The sequence below is a fragment of the Entamoeba invadens genome (assembly GCF_000330505.1).
Source record: "Entamoeba invadens IP1 unplaced genomic scaffold scaff_1105074726289, whole genome shotgun sequence".
Taxonomy (NCBI): Eukaryota; Evosea; order Mastigamoebida; family Endamoebidae; genus Entamoeba; species Entamoeba invadens.
This window is the reverse complement of record NW_004191717.1, coordinates 47,341-58,879: the sequence shown is the minus strand read 5'-3', so window position 1 is coordinate 58,879 and position 11,539 is coordinate 47,341. Positions and strand designations below refer to the sequence as shown.

General features: G+C 29.0%; 4 protein-coding genes across 4 annotated transcripts; 1 reads left to right on the top strand and 3 right to left on the bottom strand.

The window, feature by feature from the left end:
* Positions 1-1,409: 1,409 nt before the first annotated feature.
* EIN_338160 (hypothetical protein) lies at positions 1,410-3,380 on the top strand (the record flags this gene model as incomplete). The annotated part of the gene is made up of 2 exons (XM_004183475.1): positions 1,410-2,032; positions 2,102-3,380. 2 exons carry the CDS (start codon positions 1,410-1,412, stop codon positions 3,378-3,380), a joined length of 1,902 nt encoding a protein of 633 aa, XP_004183523.1.
* Positions 3,381-4,205: 825 nt separating this feature from the next.
* On the bottom strand, positions 4,206-4,541 carry EIN_338150 (protein serine/threonine kinase, putative; the record flags this gene model as incomplete). The annotated part of the gene is made up of 1 exon (XM_004183474.1): positions 4,206-4,541. One exon carries the CDS (start codon positions 4,539-4,541, stop codon positions 4,206-4,208), a length of 336 nt encoding a protein of 111 aa, XP_004183522.1.
* Positions 4,542-4,600: 59 nt separating this feature from the next.
* EIN_338140 (protein serine/threonine kinase, putative) lies at positions 4,601-5,332 on the bottom strand (the record flags this gene model as incomplete). The annotated part of the gene is made up of 1 exon (XM_004183473.1): positions 4,601-5,332. One exon carries the CDS (start codon positions 5,330-5,332, stop codon positions 4,601-4,603), a length of 732 nt encoding a protein of 243 aa, XP_004183521.1.
* A 3,942-nt stretch (positions 5,333-9,274) lies between these two features.
* EIN_338130 (hypothetical protein) lies at positions 9,275-9,823 on the bottom strand (the record flags this gene model as incomplete). The annotated part of the gene is made up of 1 exon (XM_004183472.1): positions 9,275-9,823. One exon carries the CDS (start codon positions 9,821-9,823, stop codon positions 9,275-9,277), a length of 549 nt encoding a protein of 182 aa, XP_004183520.1.
* Positions 9,824-11,539: the final 1,716 nt, after the last annotated feature.

The following is an 11,539-nucleotide window of genomic DNA, read 5'->3' as shown; positions in this document are numbered from 1 at the left end:
TTTCGTCTAACTGTATAGAAATAAAAATACACAAAAATAAAACTTGTAATGTGACGAAAATAATTATAACGTTAATTGTTCTCCAACATCTAAATGATAAACATAACATTACTCATGTTCATTATTAATAAACTGGCCAACCGCACTAAAATTAACCCCGAAATTGATTCTTTAACAAAATTGATTTTTGTCTTTGTTTTCAAAATAAAATTTGAAATATTAATTTTTATAAAAATAATTTTGAAAGTGAAGACGTAATAAAATAATTATTTTGTATAATCATAATAACATAAACTAAAATTATAGAAATTTTTAAAATTTGCAAATAAAAAAATGATGTTTGGAAATTTAGAAACTTTTGTAAACAATTGTTTAATAATGTTAATTAAATAACTAAATAAATAACTAACTAAACTGTTTTATTTATTTTTTTTTATTTATTAATCTTATTAATTTATAACATTTTTAATAAATTATTATTTTGTTTTTTATTTAAAATCTATTTTTAATGACATGAACTAAATCTTCAATAAAAAACAAAATATTATCGAATTAAAAAGCAACTTGCTGTTCATCTAGTCAATACCAACGTAAATCAAATTAAATTGAGTTTGTTATGATTCATTTTCGTATTATTTATATACGTCTTTTTAAGCGACAAGATTTATTTTACATGTATTTGGTATATTATTATTATTCAATAAAACAAATTTGCAGTTCTGAGATACAGTAAAATTTTCTAAAAGTGGCTCTTCGGAAGAGCGGGTTTTTTCAGGAGTAAGCACTTTAGACTGAAACAAAAATCAAGTTTTCTATAGAGTGGTGATTAAGGTCTGATTGTCTAAAATGACCGTTCTTGAGAGAACAAAAATTACCATACCTTTCCGCTTTAAGAGGTTTGACTTTAATTTGACAAATGTGTTGCTATTTTAAACCTCAAAAACAAATCTTAGGTAATTGAGTCCTCATTTTTATTATTTTTGACTAAGTTTTGGTTCATTTTTCGGTTTTTCGGCCAAGAAGGGGTTTTTGGTCTTTTTTAATTATTTTTCTCAAGAAGGCGTTTTTTGATATTGTTATTATTCTAATAAAATTTTAGTTTTCGGCAAGTTAAGTGTTAAAATTAAATATTTATCAAAATTATGTACAACTTGAATAATCAAATAATTGTTATTTGACATGTATTTAGAATACAAATGATTTGTACATATCAAAACATTTTATTTAATTTATAATGGTAATGTTTATGTTTATAATCGTTATATTTTTAAATAAATATTTATAATGCCAAAAAATACAAAACAAATTTAACTAAACATCATTCACAATTAACAAATATTTTTTTGTTATTAAAAATCAAAAACTTCATAACTAACTATATAAGGTTCCAACATCTTTTAAAAACAAAGATGTTGTTTTTCTTCAAACTTATTAATAAACTGGCTTTACCAGAACAAAAAACTTCCCTTGTCAAGTTTTATAAAATCAATTTCAACATTGAGGTGATTGGGTGCTTTGCAAGAGTGACAGCAACACACTTTGTGACTAACACAAACCCAACACCAATTGACCTTTCAACCAGCTTTGAGTATGACAACCAGAGTGCCATAGTTGGGTATTCATACAAAGTGAACGACAAAGAGGTGGTCTCGTCGCTCAAAGAGATTGAAGCTGCTAAGAAAGAAATAGCAGACGCAAAGAGTTCTGGATATTCGACTTCAGACATCCAGAAAACAGACGATCGCACTCTCGTTCTTTCACTTGGCAATTTGGACACAACCAAAACTGCTGAGTGTAAAATAATATACGTCACACGCCTTTCCGTTGTCGACGACAATTTAGTTCTTACATCAACTGAAACTAAAAAAGAAGAAACTGATGCTGAAGTTACGATCGAGTACGTTGGCGATATTTCATCACCCAAAAGCACTTTTACAAAGAAGTTGGGTGAGATCACATCGATACAACTCGGTAAAATTGGAAATGGGATTTACATAACTGAGGATGAAGACCTCGAGGAGAAGACTGGCTTGTCTGTATTTATGAGTGACGAGAAGGTTGGACCAGTTGATGTGATCTTTATATGTGATTGATCTGGGAGTATGTGTGGGAAAGGAATTGAGTCTCTCAAGAGTGCTTTACAACTCTTTTTGAGACAACTTCCAACAGACAGCACATTTGACATCATTTCATTTGGGTCACAATTTGACTCGCTGTTTTCTGGTCTCAAAAAATACGACGAGACTTCTTTTGACTTTGCGTCGAAAGCTATCGAGAAATTTGAAAGCAACTATGGCGGAACAAACATCTTGGAACCACTAAAAAGTGCGATGGAACAGAAAAGTCAAATCATTTTACTGACAGACGGACAGGTTAGGCAAAATAAAAAGATTGAGATTCTCAAGTATTTAGAAGACAACAGAGGAAAGGCGATAGTCCATTGCATTGGACTTGGCAACGGCGTCGACTCAGACTTAATCAGAGACATTGGAAATGTGGGTGGTGGCATTTCTGTTGTAGTCAGAGACACCAAAAATTTGCGAAGAGAACTTTCAAAAATTACCAACAAGGTCTTGTTGCCTGCAATCAAAAATGGGAAAGTGACACTCACAAACGGCGTTTTTGAAGAAGGGAAGAGTGAAGAAGTTGTTGGGATATTTAATAAAGAGACTTTTGCGTTCTTCGATACAACAAGTGACTCAAAAGTTGAGGGGACGTTAACTGGAAATGTTGGAGAGAAGAAAGTGACATTGACGTCCACCGAAAAGGTACGAGTTAAAGACACCATTTTGGGACAATTTAAAGCGTTTGAGAAATTGAAAGTGTTGGAGTCGAAAGAGGAGAAAGAGAAGTGTGTGAAATTGTCACTAAAATACAACGTCCTGTCTAAATACACAACTTTTGTTGCAATAGACAAGTCAACTAAAGTGGAGACAGACTCAGTAAAACAAGTTGATATCAGTCAAATAGAACACAATCAATCCAAACCAACTATTATTAGAGGAGCTTATGAGTTTGTACCGCCAACCCAATCTTCCCGTTATAAACCGGAAAGAGAAAGAGGCAAAAAAGACGTCGATGATACCGATAAAAATGAATATAAATATAATCAGTTAATCAACAAACAAAAATTTGATGGAAGATTTGAAAATGTTATCTCTATTTTTGATGAATTTGAACCAATTCAAAAAAAATTTGTGAATGAAAAAGTGGACATACAATGCGTAACAACAGCAATTGCAATTGTGATACTGAGAAAGTATTATGCTGATAGAAAAGTCGAGTGGGCTTTGCTTGAGGAAAAAGCAATGAAGTACCTTGCTCAATTCGGATATGGCGAAGAGCTGGTCAATAAAATCATTGAAGAAACCAAGTCGTGATTTATCGTTTAGTAATTGTTTTTAATGGTCATTTGTCACATTTAAATAATATTACATTTTTTTATAAATACAATTTTTTAATACATTACATAAACAACAATTGGTATATTTTAATTAAAGAGAAAGAGTTATATTCAGTATTTGTAAAAGTGTTGTAGTAAAGAACTTTTTACTTTGCTGTTGTTGTTAGAACCAAACTCTTTTTAAAAATTTAATTTGATACGAATTCGTAAAACGTATTCTTAATTATATAGTACATTAATTAAATGTATAATTATAGGGCTAAATTAAATGTATTAGTGTTTATTCCTATTTTAGTAATTTTAATATTAAAATCACAAGCAGATAACCATTTTAATGGTATTAACATTTGAATTATTAAAAGTCGAGTGATCACTTATAATATATCAATACTATCAAAATTAATCAACTTATAATATTTTTCTTTTAAAAAAACTTTGAAGTTTTAAAACCCTTTTTAATTTAAAAATGTATATCTATAACAGTATTGTCCATTAAATACATTTTCATCTACTTATTAAGATTGATAACATGTTTTGTAGTAAATTAATATTTCTCATTGTTATATTATTAAACTAAACGAGCAAATTGACAAGCAAAAATTCAGTGAGAAATGATTTGTTTAAATGGTATTAATTTCTAAATATTAGTTAAAATATTAAAATAATTTTGCAATGACTCTTTATAATGTCAGAGCTGTTGTTTTTACACCATCACATAATGTATTTTGGCATCAATTAAAATGTTGTAATGATGAAAATGGATATTCTTTAAACACATTAAAAAAACATTAAACACCTCAAATTAAATTTCGTAAATATGTTGAAGTAAATCAACCACTTGAGTAATTGTTTCCCGTTCTTTTGGATTGTGTTTCCAACATTTTTCAATTATTTTGAATAATGTTTTTGGTATGTTTTTTCTATTCTCGAGACGTTTTCCTGCTGTCACAAACTCTGCAATGGTCCACGGAAATCTAAAAATATCAACAGAATACGCTTCACCCCACCCCATGACTTCGTACATTGTAATGGCAAACGAATATACATCAGCCGGTTCTTTGTATTTTTCTTGTTCAAGAACTTCAGGCGCCATATATTTTGGTGTTCCAATACCTTTCGTAAACGTCATGTTTGTCATTAGTAAATTAATATTTCTAGATGATCCAAAATCAGTCAATTTAGCATTTGCTTTGTCATTTAAATCAAATGAAAATACCAGAAAATTGTCTGGTTTGATATCTCTGTGTAATATCCCATTCTCATGAAATACAATATCCCTTTTGATGCATCCAATACAAATTTAGTTCGTAATTTCATATCAACATTATTACTTGTTCTGTTTTTCATCAAGTTTTGTAAACTTCCAAATTGTGCAAACTCAGTGACCATACACACTTTATTTGGTATAAACACTGCGCCATAAAAATGGACGGTATATTCACTGCGGAATTTGTCCAACATTTTAATTTCATTTTCAAATTCGTCTAAATCATTTTCGTTGAATTCCTTCATTTTCTTAATTGCAACACAATTTCCTCTAAAAGTTTCTTTGTACACAATTCCAAAAGAATATTCTCCAAATTTCTTGTCTTCAACCAATTCGTCCGGGTCAAGTCGTGTCGTTATTTCAGTGTAAATCCTCAAAATTATTTGGTTGTCTTGTGTAATTCCGTCTTCCAAGTTTTTTGAAAAAATAATGATTTTGTCATCAATTTTGCATGAACATTTTGGTTTAACGAATATTTCAAATTCAACTGCTTTTCCTTTTTGTAAAGAAATTACTTTTGGTTTTGTTCTAATTGTATATTTTATAATGTTTTCAGTTGCAGAAAATTGAATTTTTAAACGACTTTTTGATGGGTTTCCAACACAAATCAACTCACGACTTTCTACGCCAACTCCAATAGGATTTTCAGTGTCACCAAACATAATTTGGTGTTTGTTAACAACAAGATTTTTTCCAAGAGGAACAAAAGAAATGTTTGAATGTTTCATATTAAAAAGTGTTGTTTGCTCATTGGCTATACGTCGAATTCTTTTTTCTACAATTTTCACAATAAATATGATTGTCAGGATTACTCCTATCAATACACAAATTATAAACAACACTACAATAAGTATTACCCACCAAACCACCTTCTTGTCGCATAAAGTACCATTCTCGTTTGGTACATGCCAGAATGTACATTTCAAACATTTTGAGTCTAAAACATCAAGACACTCTGATACAAATGAAATATCAAAACATAGACCACTTTCAAATATAATTTTGTTTTCAAAACAAGATGTACATTTATCATGTTGTGTGCATGTAGAACAATTGTTATCACGTCTTTCACACTCGTTGTAATTGATTGTATAATATCCATTTGAACATTTATCACATCCAAGTTGTGTAACATCAACTATACACCCAATAAGACTGTTTTGTGGTAAACACTTTCCACTTTGTGTTTTGTAATTTGTTGAATTACATGTTAAACACGTTTCTACCGTATTACAAGTTGAGCAATTAAAAAAAACATTTAAAGCAATCCATACCAACTCTATAATACCCGTCTTTACATTGATAACACCCGCCCGTAATTTGTGATATTTTGTCACACTTTCCCAACAAGTCGGTGTTCGGCAAACATTCGTGATTATTTCCCATATAAAAACCAAATATACAAGATAAACGGGAGACGGATAATTGGCCTCAGTGAAAACTGGCCATGAGGAAAACTGGCCACATTATTCAATAAAAGTTCAATAACAATTCAACTTTTTTCTCATTTGTTTTTTCAAATAAAAACGATAAACTGAAAAATAAATAAATGGAAGAAATACAAAAATTGCTTTTCTTGAAAGTCAAAGAGGCTATCAGATGCCATACAAAAATGGCTGCAAATTCAAACCCGAAAAAAAGGATCAAATAAAATTTAAATGTTCTCACAAAGGTTGTAAAGTTAAAATCGAACTGGTTAAAATTGAGAGTGGAAATTATAAATACACCTTTTTAAATGATGCATTTACACACATGATTATGTCGATTATTTAAATGATTTGTTTCGAATACGTTTAAAAGAAGCGGTTAAAAAAGAAGATTCCAAAAACAAAACAACAAAACAAATAGTAGTAGAGCAATACATTCAAGGAACAACTCGAAGAATTTCTGTCTGTGAAAAACAAGTCAGAAAGGAAAGACAGCCATACTCTGTAACCAAAACACAAGACATAGAATTTTCCGAAATAGAAAAAGAAATTGTATTATATCAAGATGATGATATGATAATTTTTGGAAAACAAGATTATGTTGAGTTGTTAAAAACTTCTCCAGTTTTATTTTTTGATGGCACATTTAGATCATGTCCGTGTTTGTTTAATTAAATTTATTATAATAATATAATACAATAACAAATAGCTCTTTTTTATCAATTATATACTATACACGGGCTTGTCAGTTGTGAATGTTTTCCGATTGTTTTTGGGTGTCTTAAAGGAAAAGTCTGAAGTGTATTATAACTTTTTAGATTCTCTGAAATGGTGTTGGTAGTGATTTTTTAACAGAGAAATGATTGTTATGGGAGATTTTGAGTTGTGTTTTATTAAGAATTTGTTTCCTAAACAAGTCAAAGTAAAGTGTTGTCACTTTCATTATTGCCAGAATATATTTCGGAAAGTTTCTTATTGTGGATTTAAACACCGTTATAAAAATGGAGACGAGTTTAAAAGTGCAATCAGAAAATTGATGTCTTTACCGTTTATGCCGGTTAGTATGAAATACACAACATTTTATGAATTAAAAGAAATTTATAAAGATGACGCCGACATTTGTGTTATTTATAAACACTTTGAAAATTATTACATAAACGGCGTTTTTAAAGTTGACAATTGGTGTTTATTTGGTATTGAAGAACGAACAAACAATAATGCAGAAAGTTTTCACAGTTCTTTAAATAGGTTAGTATTAACAAAAACACCTAATATACACAAATTTGTTGACTATTTAAAAGAATATATAAAACGTGTTGACATTCATTTTTCTTCGTTGATGACAAATTTGCAATTAACAAGGAAAAAGCGTGTTGTTGCAATGAAAAACATAACAATAAAACAACTGACAACTGAATTGATGAATGGAATGGATCGACTTGAGTTTCTTGAAAAAGTATCTGTTATTATTGGCGCTTCGAAAATGCATACACTTCTCGATTGTGATATTAATACTCTTATTGAAGAAACATTAAGAGAAAATGACCTTGTAGAAAGGCTCGAAGCTGAAGCAAACATGGATAATAAAGCCGAACACAATTTGGAAAAAGTTGTTGAAATAGATTTCGAAGAAAAAAGCGCAGTAAAATATGTTATAAACGAAGATGAATGTACTTCAACAACTGAAAAAAACAAAACCTATCCACAAAAAGAAAACAAGAGAAGGATCCAGACCATTAAGAAAAAGCAAAATATTCAAGGAACTTAAAAGAGCCAAAAAAATAATACAAATTTATTTTTATATTGGTTTTGTTTTTGAATAAAACGTTGAATTGTTATTGAACTTTTATTAAATATTGTGGCCAGTTTTCACTGAGGCCAGTTTTCCTAAACCCAAGATAAACATCGTGTATCGTTTTCAATGCAACTTGTGCAATTCTCTGAACATGAATAACAATTTCCACGTGCCAGATAATAACCTACTTCACATGAAATACACACAGATTTTAAATATAAAGCACAACCAATCATTGACACTGTGTTGTTAATTACATTTACACAAGTTTTGTTTTCATTAAAAATATAGTCGTTTTCACATTCAACACATTTATTCTTTACAATGAACATACATTTGTCTATCATTAAAGTACAAATTCTATTTTGTTCGTTGATGTCTCGTTTTTACAAACTGATGAAATGCATTTTCTCTCTTTAGAAACAATATAATTCATTTCACAAAAAGTCTCATTTCTTTTATCACACATTATTGAATGTTCAAATTCTAAAGAACAATTGTTACAAACACCATTGTTGTTGTAAAACTCATTATTACACCAAACTGTTGAAATTCCATATGAAGCCCCTACTATTTCTTTAACACATGCACTTCCATTATTCAAAACAAATTTGTTATTGCAAATAATACATTTTTCGTTATTACAAATAAAACAGTTTGATATACAATTTCGACATTTGTCGTATAAATTACCACTGAGACAACTAATACAATTACTCCCGTCACTGTGTCGACATCTTTCGTTAAAAACACATACATTTTCGTGTCTGATGTAATTGTCTTAACATTTGTAACAATTTGTTGAAGTGCCACGCAAACAAAGTCCAGAAGATAAACATTCATGCCTTTCATTTAAAACAAACCCAATTTTACACAATACACAAATGTTGTTTTTGTTGTGTGTCTCACAATTGTTATCAACAGGAAGACAAGCACCGTCAACAAGTCGATATTTATCATGACATACTACACATATTATTTTACTTTGAATTACTTCAACGAGATAACAATTGCTTAGAACCTTGTTGTTGCTTGAATTTTCCAAAAATACAAAACTCTTTCCATTTTCACTAAAATCAATTTGATCTATTTGATTTATAATTACATTCTTTAAAATTTTAACGTCTGTGTTTTCATATAAACCAAGTGATTTAATATTTCCAGTGCAGTCAATGTTTAATTTGGTTGCATTTCTGTTGATCACAATATTGTAAATTAAGTTATTTTGGCATGTCAGCATTTTCAACAAAGTTGAATAAAAGAAAATCCCATTAATAAATATAGATTGATCGAGTGTTACATTTCCAAAAGAAAATAATAACGCTATATCATAAGATTGTGTTATAATTGACAACTTTACATCATCCAAAATTGTGACTTGTTTAACATTTTTTTAAGTTACTTATTGTAATATTTCTTTCAACTAACAATTCGGTATTTTTTAGTGTATTACTGAGCATATTGAATTCGCCAACTTCATTTGTAAATTTAAGTTCACAATTCACATCAACATCGTCATTACAAGGACAATGTGGATAATCAAAAGCGCCCTCCATGTTAGTTGGTGAGTTTGGTGTATAATATATTTTCTTTAAAGTGCAAATAACATCTTTGTTAAGTAGGATATTATTTGGGAAAAATCTCAACAACTTTTTGTTTGATATTAAATAGCCCTTACCATCTGTGAAATTGTATGAATAGTTAAACATGTAAGAGTGGATATGATTTAAATCAGATGATGTGTCAATGTTTGACTTGTCATAAAGTGATATTGTGTCAAAACATTTCAAGTTACCTGTTGGATTAAGAATTTCAAAATTTGGTCTATATGTGTAATTATAATGGAGATGAAGATAAGTTGAGTTCCACATTATAATTTGTGGATTATTCAATTCATGATTAATTAATTTAAGATTTCCAGCAATTGACATTCTACCAAACGTAGTAGCATTTTGAAAAACAAGTATATTTGCTTTCGATTAAATAATTAATGTTATGTTCACATAAAAATTTGTAATACAAACCAAATGAGAATTTAAAACAATTGTAAGAATTTTGGTGTTTTGCCAATATATTTTCATATGAATAAAAATGACATTTGGGGGAATAACAATTTCGTTATATAAATACAAAGAAGATTCAAATTTAAAATTTGAGATAAGCATACAGACGGGTTGTGACATTACAATTTGAAAATACAAACCAATTAATATTGCTCACCCCTGCCGGAGAGAATCACATGAATATCCATTCGTTGTATTAATGATCACAATGAATATTATCTTCCACATTTTCAAAACAAACTTAATTTTAAAAGTTTTTCGTTTTTTTTGAAAGCATAGATATTAAATTTTTTGATTCTATATTTTGTTTGTCGATTTTCAAATTGAAATCAATAAAAACAAATAAAAAATATTTGATAATATATTTTAAGTCGAAAAATTTTAAAGTTATTTTTGTATGTTATATATTTATTTTATTTCTTTTTAATTATTAAAGATTATAATCTTTATATTTGTTGCCAAAATTCTTCTTTTTACATTCAAAAATATAAATATGAAAATATTGATAACATACAATAATCAAATTTAAAGTCTTACAGCATTGAATAATAAGACCATCCTTTCTCACCCTCACCCCGTTTACCAAAAAATATTTGCCGCGAGTGTTTTTTGAAGGAAGTCCATTTTTCAGCTACTGTTTGTGCATTTTCATATCGCCCACTTTCCTTGTCCGTACTGTGTGGACGCGGATGTGGTTTACCCTTCCCCCCCCCCCCCCGCTTGCGGGGGGGGGGTCAGGGGGGATCCGCGCCAAGGGAGGACTTGGAAAGTGGGTGAAACGGTGCACAAACAGACTGTTTGAGTGCGTCTTTATGAGCCTTCTTTTCAATGCTCCGTCTCACTTGGTTTCCACTGACTCGAGGTGAATTTTCGGCATTTCTTGAATTCGGGAACCAGACCTAATATCTTCCCATTTTCCTATTTACTATAATTTTAATTTGAATATGATTCGAAATAGAAAAAATAAATCTATTTTAAGAGGTGGTGGTGGTCAATGTAGGTCCCATGTTCAATTTCATAAATTAAAAATTATCAAACATTTTGTAAATGATAAAATTGATTAAAGTCTGTCTAAAATGTTGGCTGCTTGTAAAACGTTGTCCATTTGACATAAATTTACACAAAATAAGTTTAAAAATTGGGAATTAAAAAACGTTTAAATTTTGGTAAAAATTATGAAATAATGTTTTTGAAATGTTTTGAACCGTTTCCCGAAATATTTCAGTTTTGATGGTCCAAAAATGCCCGGACAACGTTTTTAGACTGACTATATATAAATAAAGTTGTGTTATAAAACGTCAAAATGTTTTTAAATTGTTAAAATAAACAAGAAATAACAATTTTTTGTTTTTAATAATCAATCAAACTACTAATTTGATAAAAATAATAATCAATGTTATATATTTATCAAAAAAGTGTTTGGCAATTGTTAAAGTTATTATTTTTTTTTCTTTTTAATTAACAAATATATATTATTAAAAAAAATGATACAAATGTTGATTTCAAAATTAGTAATTTAAATTAAAACAATGATAATTATAATTAAACCATTTTTTATAATTATATTATAAATTTATAAAAAAT